General features: G+C 47.6%; 1 protein-coding gene across 1 annotated transcript; it reads right to left on the reverse strand.

Annotated features, from left to right (window-relative positions):
• Positions 1–698: 698 nt before the first annotated feature.
• On the reverse strand, positions 699–18,870 carry LOC110495814 (FERM and PDZ domain-containing protein 4). The gene is made up of 15 exons (XM_036952267.1): positions 18,602–18,870; positions 16,563–16,726; positions 14,746–14,848; positions 13,875–13,920; positions 13,653–13,757; positions 10,681–10,788; positions 10,295–10,426; positions 8,688–8,807; positions 8,172–8,308; positions 7,894–8,020; positions 7,423–7,512; positions 6,982–7,164; positions 6,407–6,542; positions 5,205–6,242; positions 699–4,801 (listed from the first exon to the last, which is right to left on the reverse strand). The coding sequence occupies exons 1-15, from the start codon at positions 18,637–18,639 to the stop codon at positions 1,338–1,340; spliced, it is 5,991 nt and encodes a 1,996-aa protein (XP_036808162.1). The 5' UTR covers positions 18,640–18,870; the 3' UTR covers positions 699–1,337.
• Positions 18,871–21,232: the final 2,362 nt, after the last annotated feature.

Raw genomic sequence — 21,232 nt, forward strand, 5'->3', positions numbered from 1 at the left:
TTCAATTCCAAGTAACGCTGCGTTTGCCTTGCAGCTTTGCGTTGCAGAGGCATTTGCAGTGTGTTCTGTGTCAAACTGTATGCGTAGACGGCTTAACAGAAATGGTAGCAGAAGGTGAGTGTTGAACTTTTGTTGCACACATGTCCAAATGATGACACTTTTGGTGGGATCAAGGCATAATAGTTACACGTGTTGGTTGAAAAGCACATTGGCCAGAGAGTCGGAAAGGAATGGTCCCTTACAGATTGTGGTCTTTCAAAATGTCCTCACAGTCCCCCCCCCTTTACCCTTTAAGGCTTTTCGATCTGTGTGTTTTAACTTGATTTAACTCTGAGATTGTAGTCAGATGATACCTCAAGTGCCTCTTTTATCCACACACAGAAACCTTTGTCAACGCCTTGGTGATACACTCCCTCTTACTATGCTCACATGAGAAGCATCACGCTAGGAAAGAAGGGCCTCCTGTTCATTTGAAATGAATAGATTGTTTTATATCCAAATGAATAAGACGTAATTCAGAATGAAACATGTTCAAAATGGCGTTATCATTTATTTTTTTTGTAGATAGAGAAAGCTACTAGGCCTAGGGTGTAGAAAAATGAGGCGGTGCACAAGTGAAACATTTATTTTACTGGAGTTCTTCTACAAGATATTAGTGGAGCAAATGAAATAGCAAGTGAAGACACGCCATGACCCTCGGATATGTAAAACATTTTAATGGGTCAGAGAAGCTGAAAAAAAAATATTGAGTGGATTTTTATGTTTATGGTCGGAGAAATAAAATGCAGTCTGAAACATAAATGTTGAAGGACACCATTTAGTCCAGAGAGGGTCATATTAAAACACATACAATGAAAGGCTGTAAAAAAAATGATGAAACATTACACACCTGCCCGATCGACTTAAAAGCTCTTTAATAAGATACTTGCCTACTTATTTGATGTCTTTTCAGTGAAGTTTTATGCCCTCTGTATTTGTTTAAAAAAAAAAAAAAAAACATGTCAAAATCATTTAGAAATAAGGAGTATTAAATGCAGTGCAAGTTCAGTGCTGTACGTCAATCCTCTCTCTCCACACTGCAACCTAGAACTGCATCGTCAATATCACATTAAAGAGTACATGTCTTCCCAATGACCTCTCAAAATGTCTATAGCAATTTATATATTCATATAGTGTATCATATGTACTGTATGTACATTATATACATGGACAATAAATTGTACACAAGAAGTAGGGTGTCTATAATAACATCAGTTCTTATTACAAAGGCCGGGTCTTGTATGGCTTTGTATAATGTACATAACACTAAAAGACGTTGCTGTCGGCTGGACGTCCCACTACTTGCTAAGCAGCGTTTTGAGGGAGCGGGTGAGTGCGTTGGCGATGGCTGACATGGTGCTGGAGTGGCGGACCAGGGCATTGACGCTGTGGTCGCTGGGCGCTCCGATGGACGCCGCCTCGGCTGCGCGCAGCAGGCAGATGTAGTTCATGACCAGCTCGTCCACCTTGGCCACCACCTCCCTCTGCTGTTGGGCAGCTGATGCCCTCAGGCCCCTCACCAGGCACATGCAGGCCTCAGACAGGCAGCACAGCACCTGGAAACTGCAGGTGATGGCCAGCAGCATCTCCTCTGGGCTGCCGTGGGCCTGGGCCATCCTGCGACATGCCCGCCCCAGCTCTTTAGACTCGATGGACAGCAGCTGCTTGTATTGGGACAGGTCGGCTGTGATCTGTGGCACCTGGCCGCTGCGGTCCCCCCTGCCTACGCTTGAGCGCACTAGGGCGATGAGCTCGCTGGCGTCGCGGCGTACATCCGAGAAGCCAACGGGGAAGACGTACATGCGGTCTTTGAGCGTGTTAATGCGCGACAGCCGGTCGCTGAAGCTCATGTTGGTCAGGACCTCGCTGTAGAGCTGGTCGCCTGCTGCGTCCGTGGCCAGGCCGTAGATAGACGCTGCTTCCTCCATTTCCCTGCCATGGCAGCGCCTGGAACTCTCGCCCCTCTCGCCCATCTCACCCCCCTCTACCTCATCTTCCTCTGCCTGGCTCTTCCTCTTGAAGAAGCAGTAGCTGAAGGGACCGTGGCACCTCCAGGGGCTGCTCGAGTCCATCTTCTGCGAGCCCTTCATGTGCTTGGCGTCCTTCTGCAGGGGGAACATCACTGAGGCCCTCCGGCTGTCTCTGCCCCCAGCCGACCCGCACGTGGACGCTACTGAGCCCTGCGAGTAGCTCTTCGACAGCCTCTTCCTCGTGGGTCTCCTCTGTAGTTTGGGGTCAACTGGTCCTTGCTGGCACTTGGTTCTGCCTTTGTCGAAGAGCACCTCCACACTCCCGGAGCCCGCCGTTACATTACTGGTGCTCCGTCTGAGCTCCCTGCCCCGCTGCAGGCTATTGATGCTGGGCTCCCTGCCCAGGTGGAGGCTGTTGGTGCTGGGCTCCCTGTCCCGCTGCAGGCTGTTGGTGCTGAGCTCTCTGCCCAGGTGGAGGCTGTTTATGCTGGGCTCCCTGCCCAAGTGGAGGCTGTTGATGCTGGGCTCCCTGTCCCGCTGCAGGCTGTTGGTGCTGGGTTCCCTGCCCAAGTGGAGGCTGTTCATACTGGAGTCCCTGCCCCTCTGGAGGCTGTTCATATTGGGCTCGCACTGGTGGTGGAGGCTGGCTGTGACTGACTGGATGTGGTTTTGTCTGTATGTGACGGTGGACTGCTTTGGCACAGTGGAGTTGTGGGTGCTCATGTTGGCTGGTAGGGGAGGTGGAGGAGGTGGTGGAGGAGGTGGGGGCGGAGCCGTGGCACAGGCTCTGGCCTGCTTAGTGAAAGCTGATGGGTGATCTCCTGCTTCCGCTCCCAGTGACGTCCCCAGCTGCTCTGTGCGAGCTACACTAGGGGCAGTAGAAAAACAGAGATAATCGTTAGGAGTCTGTCGGATGGCATGCTTTGTCCTGCAGTCAGATCTGAGCCAGTCCTCTGGGCCACAGATGCTGGCACCGCTTTGGGACATCACACTCCGCGCCCTGGAGGGGGGCCTGTGGACCATGCCCCCACCCCCACCATGGATGTTGTCCCTCAGGGACAGGAACCGCTCGACCTCAGGGTCGATGGCGCCCCTCTCTAACTCACTCTCGAGGCCCGAAAAGGAGCTCCTCCTCTCTGTGCCACTGGGCCTTACTTCAACACTGTCAGCGGGTCTCTGAGCATGCAAGTCAGGATTGCTCTTCAACTTAGCGGGCAGGGTGGCGGAGTGATAGGGCCGGGGGCCTTTGTCAACCCGTGAGGTGACTGCATTGGGGTTCACTAGACTCGGGCTGAGAAAGGGTGACGAGGACGAGGGGGGCATGCAGGGATAGCGGTGAATGGTGTTCCCTTTACTCCTAACCATCTCTATCAGTTGGGGATTACTGGTAATATATCTCCTAGTGTCCTTCCTGACTCCCCCTCCCAGGCCTGCACTGTGCAACCTGCCTCCCTGATGCATCTGGCTCACTGTCAGGTAGTTAATGAGCTGCCTATAGGACTCGTTCCCCTCCTTGAGGTTAGCACCCCTTACACAGGCTGTCTTGGCATGCAGATCATTTTGAAGGTTACTCCTTTTAGCGATACTACCTGTGGTTTCTTTCATCTTGGCCGACCGGAGGGAACCCTCTCTGCTGGTGTCTGACCCAGGAGGGTGTATGTTGGGCAGCATCTTCCGCAGGAGTGTGGGGTCTGCTTGGGGGTGGAGGTCCCTGCCCACAGGGATCTGGCCCGGGGTGCCATGGGGAGCCTTGTCCTCATAGGTGAAAACCCTGAGGGACGTGGAAGATTCGGAGAGCGGGTGGTGGTTGCCGTCGGGGGCACAGAGGGGCGAATCCGTTGGGGTGCCACAGGCGCTGCTCCCCGTGCTGCAGCCCGCGTCCAGTGATGAGCACTGGGAGCCCTGCAGGGAGTTGTGAGCCTCGCTCTGAAGGGACGAGATCCGTTTGGCTAGGTGGTACTCACACAGCCGGGCAACCCCTTGCCTCACTTGCTGCCGCTGCTCCCCTGGGGCATCTCCCTGTCCACCGGGGGGATCCCGGGGCTTCTTGGTAGGGGAGGAGGGGAAGGGACCTGCCGCTCCCCCCAGGTACTCTTCCTGCTGGCCGCCCATCGCCCCAGTGTCCCCCACTGCAGCCTCCCCTGGTTCCTCCTCAGGCTCTGTCCGTTCAGGGTGTGGGGGAGGGGGGCGCGGCAGCCTGCGGTGACTCCTTGGCAGGCTGTTCACCGCCAGGTTCTCCGCCATGATGGAGATGGAATTCTCTGGTAGAGGAAGAGGCGGCCTTCTCTGCAGCCTCTCGCAGAACGAGGTACGCTCCACATCCAGCTGGCTCCCCCTGTGGCCGTCTCTGGTACTGAACGTGTTGAACTTCCCGTTGGTGTCGGCCAACTTTTTTAACTGTTTCCCTCCAACAACCACGGAGTTGGGTCGCTTGCTGAAGCCGGAGGAGAGGTTAGTCAGAGAATCAGTGGTTTCTGGATCCAGCTCTATGCCATCTGGATGGAGGGTCTGTTTAGGGAGCGCGGTGGACGACGGCGGCCCGCCGTCTCGATGGTGGGAGGGGCTGTGGGCTTTCTTTTGGGTGGCCACTCTGGGCGAGATGGGGAAGTCTGTCTTTTCCACCATCAGAGGCTGGTAGCCTTCGGAGGTGGCGATAAGGAGGCGCCTGTGGTTCTCGTGGAAGAGTTTGTGGGCGGCGGCCTGCTCCATGGTCTCGGTCATCTCTGAGGAGTTGGTCTCATTGCCTGAGTCAGAGGAAGACTCAGGACTGAAAGCTCGAGACATTTGCACACCTATGTGAGCCAGGGAGAAAAAAATATATAATTTGAGCTTCTTTCAACCTTGTCTACATAAAAGTAATACAACTCTATTATATCACTTTTAACAAAGTTCAACATATAGTTTGAAGAAATCCTAATTTGGTCTGATCACAAAGCACAACAGTGAACACTGAAAAACCAAAACTAGAGCAAGGCCATGACACTGTATGCACAACAGTGAACACTGAAAAAACAAAACTAGAGCAAGGCCATGACACTGTATGCACAACAGTGAACACTGAAAAACCAAAACTAGAGCAAGGCCATGACACTGTATGCACAACAGTGAACACTGAAAAACCAAAACTAGAGCAAGGCCATGACACTGTATGCACAACAGCTATAAACTATAAGTGGTGTTGGTGGTAGTAAAGACCTGGGTTACTGTTGGGCTGTGGTGGGTGTGGTCGCTGTGGGCGTGGCCTCTCCTCGGACACGGTCAGGGCTTCCAGTGCCTGCAGGGTTGTTACCATGGCATCCTCCAGCCTCCTTTCCCTGCCGCTCCCCTCACCATGCGACCCCGTGGGGACAGCGTCGATCAGCGACACGGGCATGTCATTGTTGCCGGCAGTGGCCAAAGGGTGACTCTCGGGACTCTCCTCATCAGAACTGTCTCTGAACCCCGGGGGCGGGGCGGCAATGGCGAGATTTAGCGAATGGAGGACACCGTCGGTATCATCATCGTCATCATCGCCCCCCTCGGGGGGAGGAAGTGAGGTCAGGTCGATGATGTCATCGCTGGAGCCCGAGAGGGTGAGGATCGTGGCTTTGCTCGCCGCCGTCGTGCCGCCTCCTCCACCCTCCCCCCCTCCCGTCCCGGTAGAGTCTTCCTCACAGCTGGCGTCGTCCTCATCCTCGGCGTCGTCCGTGGTGTCTGCATAACAAAGGTCCCTGAGCAGCGGTTCCTCCACCAGCTCCTCGCCGATGTTGCTGTAGACCACATGCGGCATGCCGTCGGCGAATTGGAAGGGCACGGGTACCTGGGTCCTAAAGTCCCCCGGGTTGTTGACGTTGTTGTGCAAGTAGGCTATGGGCCTGTGCTCGGGCACCTCGGGACTCTCATCCATCAGGCGCTCGTAGCCAAAGTTCTGGGGGTTAACAGTGTTCAAAGGGGGGTCTCCGAAGATGAAGGAGACCTTGGCGCTCCGGGGGGAGTCTTGGGGTTTGTTTCTGGCAGGGGGGAGAGGTGGGGGCTGGGGACTCCTCCGCCCCTCCGACGGCCTCTCGTTCTGCTGCAGGGTTAGGGTATGGTGTTGGGGCTCGGGGATGTAGGGAGAGATGTTGTTCTCTCTCCCTCCATTGTTAGAGAAGTCCATGTCACTGCTGTAACGCTCGTCCTGGCCAGCAGCATTGGGGTCCTCACAGTTGTCTAACGAAGTGCTGTACGGCCGCCACTCCAGAAGATTGTCCTGATCTGTTGTTTAATAGAGGAACTCAATTCAACAATTTGACAAAATACTGGATATAATAGACATGTATACAGAAGCACGCACACACACACACACACACACACACACACACACACACACACACACACACACACACACACACACACCGCATAGTACTAGGTTGACCAACCCATTTCTTCAGCGATGCTGTTGCAGTGGGCCATGTTGAAGATAGATCTCCTAGAGTCCACTAGGAGTCGATAGTACCCTGCTGTCAGACACGCCAGGTTCATGGCATCACTAGACTCCATTATCAACGTGATGGGCTACAGATCAAACATAAAAATTAAAACATTACAGAACACAAGGATATGGTCTTGCAAGAATAGTATTTATGTACAAACTGTTTTTTCTACTTATTAGCCTGCTAATATTGACCAGGGCACGATGCCTGTAGATAAATCTGTAGATTTTTAGGGAAAGGGGATACCTTGTCAGTTGCGCAACTGAATGCATTCAATCGAAATGTTTCTTCCACATTTAAACCAACTCCTCTCGACGTCATCGGTCCCCAGTTGTTGTTGGGGGTTAACTGCCTTGCTCAAGGGCAGAACGGCAGATTTGACCACCTTGCCGGTTCGGGATTCGAACGAGCGACCTTTCGGTTACTGGTCCAATGCTATTAATTGCTAGTCTACCTGCCGCCCAAGTCTCAAGCCACCCACTTAACAGTGTCAACTCGACACGTCAGGCCCCACTCCTTACCCTGACATCCATGACGTGTAGCTCCACGCGGACGTTGATATCATCCTCTGTGAGGATCTCGATGCGGTTCACGTGGCTGAAGTCTGCCAGCAGGGCCATCAGGTTGGTCTTGGCGTTGATCACATGACTGATGCCGTACCTGGGCCCCACTAGCAAGGTCACCTCTGTCTGCTTCTCCCCTTGCTGTGAGGGTGTGTGTTGGGGGTGAGGGTGTGTGTGTGTGTTGGGGTTGAAGAGGGGTGTGTATGTGTGTGTGTGTGTGTGTGTGTGTGTGTGTGTGTTGGAGTTGAATAGGGGTGTGTATGTGTATTTGTGCGAGTGAGTGAGTGTGTAAAAGAGAGAAGGCAGGATATGGATTTGGAACAATATCTATGTGGATACAGATTGGTTTTCTATTTGACCAATGGCTGAAATAGAGAAAGCTACAACTAGTGGTCTTACCAAAAGTATGGATTTGAACACTTTCCCTCCATACAACCTCAGCTCACTGAGATACTTCAAGTAGTGCACTTTAGCCTGCAATGCAGTCAACTGCAGGAAAAAAAGACAGAGGAAAAGATCTCGAGGTTAACAAAAATACACTAAAAGCAAAAAAAAGAAAGCAAACAGACAGCTACACTCCTCTAGAGGGCAGCTCTGCTAAGCACAAGAGAGAGCGAGAGAGAGCGAGAGAGAGAGAGACAGAGACAGTGAGAGAGAGACCGTGAGAGAGACAGAGACAGAGACAGTGAGAGAGAGAGAGAGAGAGAGAGAAAGAGAGAGAGAGAGAGAGAGAGACAGAGACAGTGAGAGAGAGAGAGAGAGAGAGACAGAGACAGTGAGAGAGAGAGAGAGAGAAAGAGAGAGAGAGAGAGAGAGAGAGAGAGAGAGAGAGAGACAGAGAGAGAGGCAACGATGCAATCCGTACCGTACCTTTTTTCCCGGAGGCACTAGGTTCTGATTGGTTTTGAGGATGTGCGTCAGTGCTTTCTTGATGTTCTTTTCCTTCATGCTGGTCATCACTGCTGGTGGGATGAAAAGGGCCAGACCCCACTCCTTCCTGGAAATTAAGAAGGCATTTGATATTCAAGGGCGTGGAAATAATGCAAATTAGTGTTCACCTTTTAATCAATTATTATTATGCACCTGTACAAAGACTCCTTTTGAGCAGCTCCGTCGCCCATGTTTGAGTGTAAAACAACCACACTTACTGGATGTATTTGAGTGAGACCTTCTGCAGCTGTCTGGTCGTCATAGTGAGGACGTACATCTGCAGAGCGGCCAATCGTAGCGCGGCGTCGTACTTCAGCTCCGAGCCAAAGCGCTCCAGAACCACATCGTTACAGCTCTACGGAAGACCAGGAGGGACAGTTAGAACCAGTGGACGACTCAAAGCCATTCAAAATAGACACATTTTGTTCTATTTACAAGTAGAGGAAGGCCAAGCTAGAAACCGACATTGTTGTCATTGACATAGAAGCAATATTGCTTTGAATAGTCAATCCCAAGTGTACAGCAAATATTCTGAAGTTCTGAATGAGCGTAAAACCTTGGACAACCAACCAATTTTGGATGGGAACCTTGAACTTGATATGCATTGATCAAAAGGCCATTATTGACATGCTTTGGTCTCAATGCTTGTTAGACAAGTTTACCTGAGAACACAGGAATGCGGTCTTGTGTTATGCTCCACTATGATTGGGCCAGGTCTCCTGTGGTGCTCTCACCTGAACGTAGAGGTATTCAAATGCCACGGCATCCCGTCTGAGCAGATCCACCGGGTCCTTGGGGACGAAGCTGATTCTGAAGAAACATTTCATCTTATCGGACCCCGGCCTCTGTGTCACCTGAAACGAAAAAGAGGACGAGAGAATGTGAGAAAAGGAGGGGGGAAAGTGTGAAAGAGAAAATAATCAAATGTTTTACTGCGCTGTAAATGTATACTGATGTGACACATCAAAACAGGAAAACATCAAATGCAAGGTCCCTCAAGGTGCTAGGTATGATGTCAAACTTCATAAATTGGTCAGGTAAATTCATTCCTAAGGACATAATGGGATGGTAAGGTCTGTGCTAAGGACAGGGTGAGTCATTGTTGCAAATACAAGTCAGGCAAATTTACATCCATTGGACAGGTTCTTGGCCTCTGTCAAGGGACAGGAATTCATTAAGACACGCAGAGGGAGATATATTGTAAGTGCTACAAGGGTCAGTAGATTGCCCTCATTCCCTATTTCCTTCACAGGTACACTCTTAGAAAAAAGGGTTCCAAAAGGGTGCTTCGTCTGGCCCCATAGGAAAACCCTTTTTGGTTCCAGGTAGAACCTTTTTGGGGTCCATGTAGGAGCCAAAGGGTTCTACATGGAACCCAAAAGGGTTCTTCAAAGGGTTATCGTATGGGGATGGCCTGAAGAGCCCTTTTAAGTTCTAGATAGCACCTTTATTCCCCCAAAGAATGTACCATCTTGAGCATTGAGTTTACAGATTTCAGCCCCTTACCAAAACCATAACAAAACCTATTACATAACTCTTTTCATCCTTGAAAAGAATCATCATTTGTTATTCATCGGTTATTTCCATTATTGATTATCATCACAGGGCTGTCTGTGCGGGATGAGGGTGATGCATATTATAATATCCTCACTATGATCGCAGTACACTTTCATTAAAACATTGAAAGCAGAGGCGCCCTGCTTGTGCCAGACTTGATAAATCATGCTGTGTTCTTGAGTCGCTCTATGAATACTGAGCAGGAAGTGTTTGTGTACGTCCCAAATGGCACCCTATTCCCTAGGTCACCATTTTTGACCAGCGCTCTATGGGATGCTCTATGGGCCCTGGTCAAAAGTATAACGGGAATAGGGTGCCATTCGGGATGTGTACTTTGTCTCAGCTAGAAGCTTGGAGTGTGATTGTGGTGTCGTGCTGGAATAGAATTGCCTCTTATCTATAGGATACTAAGTGAAGAGGTCGAGGTGGGAGTACTTTAAGGAAGCAGAATGGGATCACTAGGGGGACTCTGGGCTAGCAACATATGATTGACTTTCATTCTCTCTGGGATGTTGATAACCTGGACCTGTAGCTAGAGAGCTCCATACTGAGACCTATCCTCCTGATATGGCCAAGGGGTGTCTAAGTTCATTTACATTTAGGATTCTCTTTCTTCCACTCTTTTTCTAATTATTAAAGGACTTTATAAATTGATTGATTGATCTCTGTCATGAATTGCCCAGGTATACTTTACATAAGCGGTCGCTTGACCTCAATGGGACTTCCTGGATAAGTAAAGGTCAAACCAATGACTTCGCGTTAGCATGCCCACAGTAATTCCTACCCGAGTTAGCATCTCCTGCTCATGCAAGAGTAGCAGCTTGCTGCCCGATCCCTCCGTCCGCTGCTCCAGCATCAGGGAGAAGTGCTCAATGCACTTGATGGACAGCTTCTCTTGTAGGGTCATGATAACATCCTATCACACCATAAACAAAGGTACATTTCAATGTCATAATACCAAATGATAAAACAAATAAACAAGACTATCTTTTATTTGTATCCTCGTTTTCTGCCACCGTGTAGCTGAGATGGATAGAATGCAGTTGCATTTCAAGTCAAGGTTGAGTCCCCACGCCATATTCCATTAATTTCCTCCCATTTAGCCACAGTAATTATGGAAACAGGGCCACTCTAACCCCCCCCCCCCCCCCCCTTCTGTGTCACGCACACCTTGATGGATGTGCTGCAGTCGAACCGAAACGACTTGGTCTGCCCGTTCTCCAGGTACACCTTCAGAACCTTCTGCATGAAGAGGAGAGAGTTGTCCTTCACTGTGTTCTGGGTGGAAAGGAGACACAGAAGAATGATACACAAGGCATACAGTAGCCTACATGAAGAGGAGAGAGTTGTCCTTCACTGTGTTCTGGGTGGAAAGGAGACACAGAAGAATGATACACAAGGCATACAGTAGCCTACATGAAGAGGACAGAGTTGTCCTTCACTGTGTTCTAGGTGGAAAGGAGACACAGAAGAATGATACACAAGGCATACAGTAGCCTACATGAAGAGGAAGAGTTGTCCTACGCTGTGTTCTGGGTGGAAAGGAGACACAGAAGAATGATACACAAGGCATACAGTAGCCTACATGAAGAGGACAGTTGTCCTTCACTGTGTTCTAGGTGGAAAGGAGACACAGAAGAATGATACACAAGGCATACATTAGCCTACATGAAGAGGACAGAGTTGTCCTTCACTGTGTCCTGGGTGGAAAGGAGACACAGAAGAATGATACACAAGGCATACAGTAGCCTACATGAAGAGGACAGAGTTGTCCTTCACTGTGTCCTGGGTGGAAAGGAGACACAGAAGAATGATACACAAGGCATACAGTAGCCTACATGAAGAGGACAGAGTTGTCCTTTGCTGTGTTCTAGGTGGAAAGGAGACACAGAAGAATGATACACAAGGCATACAGTAGTCCACATGAAGAGGACAGAGTTGTCCTTCGCTGCGTTCTAGGTGGAAGCAGGACATAAAAAACCTCCAGTATAAATGAATGACCTTATATTTCTTGATAGCACTGTTGACCTGTCTGGATGTACTCAGATAAACAAGTGTATACCAACACAAAAACTATTCAGACCCTTTGACTTCTTCCACATTTTGTTACAGACTTATTCTAAAATTGATTCAATTGTTTTTTTCACCCTCATCCAGCTACACACAATACCCCATAATGACAAAGCAAAGAAATGTTAGCAAATGTATTAAAATTTAAAACGGAAATATCACATTTACATAAGTATTCAGACCCTTTACTCTGTACTTTGTTGAAGCACCTTTGGCAGCTATTACAGCCTCAAGTCTTATTGGGTATGATGCTACAGTCTTGGCACACCTGTATTGGAGAGTTTCTCCCATTCTTCTCTGCAGAACCTCTCAAGCTCTGTCAGGTTGAATGGGGAGCGTCGCTGGACAGCTATTTTCAGTTCTCTCCAGAAATGTTAGATCGGGCTCAATTCCGGGCTCTGGCTGGGCACACTCAAGGATATTCCGAGACTTGTCCCGAAGCCACTCCTGCGTTGTCTTAGCTGTGTTCTTAGAGTTGTTGTTCTGTTGGAAGGTGAACCTTAGCCCCAGTCTGAGGTCCTGAGTGCTCTGGAGCTTGTTTTCATCAAGGATCTCTCTGTACTTTGCTCCATTTATCTTTCCCTTGATCCTGACTAGTTTCCTAGTCCCTGCCACTGAAAAAAATCCTCACAGCATGATGCTAACCAGCATACTTGTCACGTATACTCCCTCTCCGGCCTCTAGGTCATCAGGCTGCTGATTATCCCGCACACCTGGCACCATCGTCTCGTGCACCTGCACCTCATGACACTCACCTGGACTCCATCACCTCCTTCATTATCTTCCCTATATCTGTCACTCCCCTTGGTTCTTTCCTCAGGTGTTATTGACTCTGTTTTCATGTCGATGTGTTGTGTGTGTTCATTGTTTCTTTTATTTATTAAAACACTCACTCCCTGAACTTGCTTCCCAACTCTCAGCGCACTCGTTACAATACTTCACCGCAGAGATGGTGCCAGGTTTCCTCTAGACGTGACGCTTGGCATTCAGGCCAAAGAATTCAATCTTGGTTTCATCAGACCAGAGAATCTTGTTTCTCATGGTCTGAGACTCTTTAGGTGCCTTTTGGCAAACTCCAACTAGGCTGTCATGTGCTTTTTACTGAGGAGTGGCTTCTGTCTGGCCACTCTACCATAAAGGCCTGATTGGTGGAGGGCTGCAGACATAGTTGTCCTTCTGGAAGGTTCCCTCATCTCCACAGAGGAAATCTGAAGCTCTGTCAGTGACCATCGCGTTTTTGGTCACCTCCCTGACCAAGGCCCTTCTCCCCCGATTGCTCAGTTTGGCTGGGCAGCCAGCTCTAGGAAGAGCGCTGGTAGTTCCAAACTTCTTCCATTTATGAATGATGGAGGCCACTGTGTTCTTGGGGATCTTCAATGCTGCAGAAATGTTTTGGTACCCTTTCCCAGATCTGTTCCTCGACATAATCCTGTCTCAGAGCTCTATGGACAATTCCTTCGACCTCGTGGCTTTTTGTTCTGACATGCACTGTCAACTATGGGACCTTATATAGGTGTGTGCCTTTCCAAATCATGTCCAGTCAATTGTATTTACCACAGGTGGACTTCAATCAAGTTGCAGAACCATCTCAAGGATGATCAATGGAACCAGGATGCACCTGGGCTCAATTTCGAGTCTCATAGCAAAGGGTCTGAATACTTATGTAAATAAGGTATTTCTGTTTTTTATGTTTAATAAATGTGCAAAAAATTCTAAAAACATATTTTCGCATTGTATGGAGTATTGGGTTTAGATTGATGAGGAAAATGTTTTCTTTAATCCATTTTACAATTAGGCTGTAACGTAACAAAATGTGGAAAAAGTCAAGAGGTCTGAATACCAATATCCATACTAGCACACCATTTAGAATGCATCCCCAATACATTGTTTCATTTGAAGTGATATGCTGGTGTGGATATTAGAACAGAGTCTTACTTGTACAAAAAAAAAAACAAAGTAGATATAATTAATGTGAACCAAATATACACAAATCACTTTTGACAGTTCAATTGGTGGTCAAAGGTCAAATGGACAAATTCAACGGTCAACCATGTGACAGGAGGAGAACTTACCGGAACCTGACCGTTAATGATGACCTCTTCTGCGAAGCGCACTTTGACTGGATTGGACTTGAGCTTGGCTTTTTTGGCTGCACTGATGAACGCTGATTTGGGCGACTGAGAACAGAGAGATTGAGTATGGAGGTCAGGATGAAACCAATCCCCGTGTCGGGTGTGCAGCAATGTTACATCCTGTTGTTATAACCAACAGTTCTAAAAAATAAAGATACTCACAGGGTACGGCTGGACAACAGTCAACATTATGGACTCCTTACAGTTTCTGGAGGGAGAAAAGCACATCTAATTGACTGATAGTTACAGTGAATGACTTCAATTTAATGTCAACGTCAACAGGAAACCAATGATTTCCAATCCAATGTAATGAACTAAGGGACACGCAGGCGCACAGAGGCACAGACACACGCACGCACACGCACGTGAGCTGACACACACCCACACACACCATATTCTGGTATCTGGGGGTGTGAGATGTTATTAAAAATATTCACGTCTCCACAAACAAACAGGCAAGAACACAGCCTCACTTCAGACTGACATTTATCTTTTTCATAAGAAATGTCATATGTCTGCTACATAATTGTAAATATAATTATATAATGTAAATACAATTACCCAAGCCTTTGGCAGATTTGTTCAGTAATAATTGGATAGGAATACGTGAGAGATGCCCAATCAAGTAATGCAGTCACTAAAATGCAACGTTCACTTTTCAGAGTTGAACACATAAACGACCGAAAGCCTTTTGAGAAAGTCTGGTCATCCCTCAGAAATACAACAACTGGCATCTGTGTTTACGCTCTACACAAGACACATTTCTGAGAGCCTAATCACAAAACAAAAACTGGATAGGCCTGGATGTGTCGTGAAAATTACAGCCATCAACTCACCAAATATTTTGTAACGTCTTGACTTTGTTAAGGTGACAGAAATAGTTGGTCATGAAATTCTTTTCTCAAAGCAAAAAGTGCCTGAAAAGTCTGGTGCCTGAAGGGCCATGGGAGATGATAGCTGTTGGCACAACTGGACATAGTTACCCATGCTGAATACCCTAGATAAACAGAGACAATAAGTCAGACAGGGTTACCTGACGAGGTCGATGACTCGTTCCCTGGGCGCTGAGCTGACTGCCTCGTCGTTGATCATGATGATCTCATCTCCTGGGATCAGCTTTCCCTCCGAGGGACCTCCTGCAAACATACACACACACACACATACACAAAACGCACACATGCACATGAATGCACAGACACACAAACACACACAGATTGTCAGCGATCTGTCCATACATTTGTCGTAAACAGTGCCGATACACTGAGACGTTTCGACTCCATGTTCACGTTTTCTCGGGTTCAAATCTGCTTTCAAACACCAGCGCTGCCTGCTAACACCAAAGAAAACTCATGACTTTTTTTCTCAAAAGCTCCTGTTCCATCAATTCCCAGGTGTGACACACAGTCTCGGTGTCCCAATCTCTCCTGTGGAGATTATGAGCTTCTCAGCCAGGCGCTGGCAATTGAATCTCTCTCCTTGTGTTGTAGAGGCACAAGACAGATGAAGATGGGCCGTTGGGCCGTTGTTCCCGATGCCTGCACCGATCCGGAAAGCGCTAATTATTTTCCACATGCCACAGGAAAGCCTGTTTCCCATGATAGTGGAGCGCTGAATAAACGGATTGACGGATGACACTGGCTGAGGAGAGGAGACGTGGGGAGAGAGCGTAGGGGGCTTCAGAAACTCTCCAAACATCTGAATAGAATAGAGAGGAGCTGAGAGAGAGTCCCTAAGCCTCACCTAGTCATAGAATGCCAACTGTTTTGTGGTCTCGGTCTGTAGTCACACTAAGCACCGGATGAGCAACGCTCATAATGTTTAATGTGTCATATTCTTTCAGTAGATTATTGGGATGAAATGAAAACAACATGGAATACCTAAATGATCGATTGTCCAACATCCTTCATGTAACCCATCAGCGATTGGTGTTTCTCACCGACTAATAATCACTTTATTTAACTAAAATTGTAATATGGGAACAAAAAATTATTTGATTGTTGTCACTGCATGTCCAATTGCATTGTGCCATTGTAATTGTCACACTAATTAACAGTGAAAAGCCACCACTACAGCACTCTGTTTCAGTGAGCTCATATACAGCAGAGTGGAGATTCAGTTCAAGAGGTAATTGTTATGTCAAGAATTCATAATTGCTTAGAGGCTGCTATAGGCAAGACACAATCCATGGCCGTGGCTGCCTCATGCATTTATTTAGTCAGGCAGATAGGCAACATCACACCAGGGCCGAAAGTCTCATTAAAATGAACACGACCCTCATATTCCTTAAAATAATACCCGACCATGACACTAGTGGTTATTGAATTGTATTGTTGATCAAACAGTGATTATTGATATACCCCCTAGGCTGATAGAGATGTGACGATCTTGGGGCCGAGAACCACCGCTAACAAGTGCTAAGCGCGAAAAGCCCTATGGCATCAATGTCATACTGCAAACGTGTGAACTGCTCTTATTAACCAAAATACAGACAAGGAAGTGTTACTGACCCTTGAAAGGTCGGTGGGAAAGACAGAATTAACCCAAGTATGTAAAGGTATTCGTGACACATACACCACAATGTTATTTGCCTTCACTAAAATGTCTTTGAACACTTTGTGCCAATATCATGTTCAGTAGATTTCTGAACTTCATGTAGGGACATGTCTGGACATAATCCCATGAAACAGCTACGGCCCTGTTCTGACATGAGTGTCATGTATATTGATGTAGCTTTAAATTCCAGCTCTTCAGGCGAGTTCGGTCAGTGATTATCATGGGAGATGTAGGCGGAGGGATATACCAGGAGGGGTCATGGGAGACGTAGGCACTTGGTGGGACATTGATGCATACCAGGCGTGACGGAGCGGACCACCACCGGTTTTTCGCTCCCGGCCACGAAGCCGAACCCCAGGACGGGGTCCCGTCTCATCTCCACCAGCCGGGGGGCAGGGGGCACCTGCTGCACCCCATCCAGACGGTGCACCTCCTCCAGGGAGCTGCTCTGGGACACGTGGCTGAGAGGAAACAGGAATAGGCAACGCATCATCAGAGACAGACTCAAAAGAGCAGCCTCTCAGTCCTAACTGATCCAACAGGAGACTAAGGACATAGGACTGTCTTGACTAGAACAGTGTTTTCCTTACTATTGGGTAGGCCTCACACCGAACTCTTTTGTTCCCTGCCTAAAAAAAATGGCTCCAGTCCCACAATTGACAGAAACCAGCGAGAGAGCCGTGGGATCAGTTTGGAATTGGGCCCCAGAATGATTCTGTTATTATCTCTAGTAATTATTATTTTTTATTTGACCTTTATTTACACAGGTAAGTCAATTAAGAACACACTCTTATTTACAATTACGACCTGATTCATAAAACCAATCAGCAGTCTGGCACCCTGTATCAGGGTGGGGTCAACATTCTACAAATAGACACTTCCCACGTAGATAACTCGCACATCTAATTTACACTGTGCTAAATAACACTCCTAAACCAACTGACACACACACACACACACACACATCCTACATTTGTGCTTCTGATGTACCCACTGCACCATACCCACAGTCCACATCCTCCATGTTCATTGGTTTCTGCCCTCTCTTTACCTATTCCAAATGGTTCTGACCAGGTAATCCATACATGGGTATACCAAGGACACAGTAAACACTGGAATGTCTCATACTCCATGGATATGGAAGGATAATATCAATAGTGTGGACTGTCTGGGATTGAGGATTCAGAGGGTTCTGTGTATTATCCTTATCCCAAGTGCACAGAGTGGGTGATGTATTTGAAATCCACTCAGTCCTTTATGCCCAATAGGAAGACCCGTCTATTATACTCTGGCCAATCAGAGAAATATATCGCCACAAAGCCAGATATATTGCTCTGAGACCAGCCATATATTATCCTCCTAATACCTGTCTCACATCTCAGATGGTGCAGCTCGCACACACACGTAGGCAGGCAAGTACGTACATTCCCCTTTGCCATGAAGGAGAACAGCAACATTCACTAAACCTGTAACGGTGCGTTATGCTAGGTTAGGTTAGGAGAACAATCTCTTCTGTTTACCTGTCCTCATCCATTTATTTCTCGCGCCTAGAAATCCAATTGTCACGCTACCTTATCTGCACTACGGTGTCATCTCTGTGAACGTCACCCCATCCTCACTGGGATCAAAGAAGCCTCCGTGCTAGTGACACGTCTAGAGATAGGAGACAGCACCCTTTCCTTGTTCAGAACTCCTGCGTCACTCAGGGGAGAAAAGGTGTGTTTTATGCGTCCACAGAAGTAGCAAAGGAAATCAGTATTCCGAAAGAATTCAAGACACTGAGGCAGTCTACGTCAGACAGGGATGAGGGGATGGAGGTGGGGGGGGGGGGGGGGGGGGGGGGAATCAGTATTCCATTGGCATACTGTTGATACAGGACACGGGAGAACATGACGTGTCTGGAATTTCCAGACAAAATTGGAACGACTGACCTTTAAAAACACCATACTAGTGCTCATAATACTTAGGAACCTCCATTACAGCGTACGCGCTCACTAGCACCTGTCATAGCTGACGTTTTGAGTAATCACACTTTGTCACGCCCTGTGAAGCATGTTGGGGGAAATTTGATTTGAGGATCATTTAAAGTATATGTCAGGACTATTAATCAAACAATGTATGTGATCACACTCACTAATTATATTGTAAGGCACACTCACTGCGCAACAGTGTGTCACGTGTTATAATGCGCAAACAAGTGATGAGAATGTTTGAGAATGTTTGCGCATTATAGGTGGACTTGAACTCGGCCTAGAAGCAGAATGATTTGCCTGGACACTGGGGGTTGGGCCTGGACACTGTTGTTGTACACCCCCCTGGGGAAGGATGGTACTTACTTGTTGAAGTAGTCTCGGCCGTCCCTGGAAGAGCCCATATCCCAGCCATAGGGGGTTCCCGGCAGGGTGCCCCAGGATCCAGAGGGGGGAGGCCAGCCCGATGATTTGGTCTTGTGGCTGAAGCAGAGCAAAATGAGGTATAAGGATAACCGTATGGATGTCTTATTAATTTGTGATGTTGCTCTGAGCAGCACCTTTCTCGCTGCCTACCCACTACTGGACTAAGGGACATTCTTTTTTCATGGTCCTTCGAGTTGGATATCTACATAATTGGCTGCTACGGTCATTACATAGCCGCTGTAGCCAAGTCCTGCCACGAAATTGTGTCAAGAGTGTGAAGGCATGAGACGGTTAGAGAACCCCCGAGACGACCGTCGGACGGCTCACTGTAAATGAAATGAATGACGCAATCGAGACGTCAAAGCACAACGGGCTTCAAACTAATGCTAGAGATCCGTGAAATTGGTTTTGTATCAACAGCACTAAAATTGGCATCCTCGCTTGGACAAGCTTTTGCATAGAGTGTGCCTAGAGTCAAAACATATCATTGCCACTCTCAACCCTTCACAGGGCCAAATCATACAGAACATACAATAGACACCATCTGTTGATTTTTGTTTCACATACAAAAGATTTGCCTCGAGAATAACACTCTCCAGTTGACTTTGAAACCGCGAGGTAGAAATAACATTGTTGTGACAGTGCAACGACAACGCCAAGCCAGGGCACGATGGAACAGGGAGGACATCAATGTCAGGAACACACAGTAGGTGACAAACACCCACAGATTGTTGTGTCACAGTGTGTTCGGTCACACTTTAGCCTTCCAGCCTCCACGCTGCATTGATGTCTGCTGTACAACGTGTTAAGGCAACATAACAATAAAGACAAGATCAGAAAACATGTTTTTATCAGTAGCCTTTCTTTACGGACACAAAACCCCAGTGAAAACAATTTAGCGTGGATTTTAAATCAGCTGATACTTAAATAGCCCTCAAAAAATATCATCCTTAAGCCATCAGTGGGACAATATCACCCCCCATTATCCCATCATGGGGTTGGGTTTCAGAGAGCCAGCCATGCAGTCGGTGGACATGCTTGTGTCTCAGCGTGTGTCTCATTGTGTTGAAGAGGCTTTTGGTCTAAACTCTAAATCAAACTGCTGTGGCGGATTCAGAGCTGAGGCCTTCATCTCCTAATCCTCCTCATCAGAGCCAAAACAAATCCACCACTGTCTGTGTGTGTGTGTGTGTGTGTGTGTGTGTGTGTGTGTGTGTGTGTGTGTGTGTGTGTGTGTGTGTGTGTGTGTGTGTGTGTGTGTGTGTGTGTGTGTGTGTGCGTGTGTGTGTGTGTATAGTAAGAGGATTTATAGGAAGAGGAGGAGGAGAGGGAGTGTATGAAAAATGCCATTCCACTAGAGATCTGATGTCATAGACTAGCAGGGAGCAGAAGGGGGAGACTGTTCCTCAAAAACAGTTGATGTACGGAAGGGAAAGGGAAAGGGTATTGATGTGGGAACCCTGTTGTCTCAGTGCAAATACGCTCATTGTTTTTGCAGGAAGGAAAAGTTGTGGGAGGGATTTAAAAAGAGGAGAAGACTATGATAATAAAAGATTCAAATGATCAGTTCAATGATCAACATCATCATCATCATCATCATAAAACAGAGCGGCTGTACTTTGCATGAATAAATAAAGCAACCATTCAACCATGAAGCCTGTAATCAATATGAAACGTGGGCATGTAGCAACACTTTTCAAGGAAATCGAAAAGCACTTTCCCTTTCAGAGGTAGAATTGGTATTTTCTGAAAAGCTTTTGCTGCAACCCCCCCCCAAAAGATAGCAGAACCACTCAAGGCTTTGAATCAATCATTCGGATTCAACTCCAAAAGGTCCCAAAGAACTAAAAATTAGCAACAAATTAAAAAACAGAACAATTATCTCTTGGCCATTCTGAACAGAATGATGGTGAATCGAGTCAATTCCTAAAGTTGTTGTAAGATCTGGGCTTCTAGCCTAATGCCTAGCTGTGAATGACAGCCAGTCTCATGATGACACATAGTCTGTTGTATGATGGTCATAGCCTCCTGAATGAAGTCTTACATCCTATTGTTTGGTTACACCTTACTTCCATTGATTTCCCCTTCTTTTGATCAGGTCCGTAAAACACTTGAAACAAACAATGGCAAATTACACAATCAGCAATCTCCCTGCACTGGATGTGTGTGTGTGTGTGCTTGCGCACGCGTGTTTGTGCGCGTGTGTGTGTGTGTGCGTGCGTGTGCGTGCATGCGTGTGTGTGTGTGTGTGTGCGTGAGCATTGGGAGGTAACAAGTATTCTGGTCTCTGGACAGTTTACCCATTGTGCAAGCATTGCTCAGCGAAATATCTTCGCTATGTCTAACCTACGTGCTTTGAAAAGGACCACGCACAGTCTCCAGCTTTCCCCAAAACAATTCTAAAACCATCTCTGTTGGAGAAGAAAGGTTTTCGCGAGGATGGAGTCCAGCATTGTCCTATTCTTCAAGCAAGAAGTGTGTCAAAAGCCATTTTCCTTTTCCCGAGTGCTCCCATCCTCAAATACCCATCTAGTTGTGGACTATTCTGTGGAACCACCGCCAGCTATGATC

This window comes from Oncorhynchus mykiss, chromosome 18 (genome assembly GCF_013265735.2).
Source record: "Oncorhynchus mykiss isolate Arlee chromosome 18, USDA_OmykA_1.1, whole genome shotgun sequence".
NCBI lineage: Eukaryota > Metazoa > Chordata > Actinopteri > Salmoniformes > Salmonidae > Oncorhynchus > Oncorhynchus mykiss.

What these genes read in the sequence shown, in the direction of transcription:
- LOC110495814 (XM_036952267.1), bottom strand. Translation starts at nt 18,639, where the DNA reads ATGGGCTCTTCCAGGGACGGCCGAGACTACTTCAACAA. An exon ending in GGCCGAGACTACTTCAACAA is followed by an intron (nt 16,727 to 18,601) that starts GTAAGTACCATC and finishes GTTTCCTCTCAG; the next exon opens with CCACGTGTCCCAGAGCAGCT. An exon ending in ACTGCAGCACATCCATCAAG is followed by an intron (nt 10,427 to 10,680) that starts GTGTGCGTGACA and finishes ATGGTGTGATAG; the next exon opens with GATGTTATCATGACCCTACA.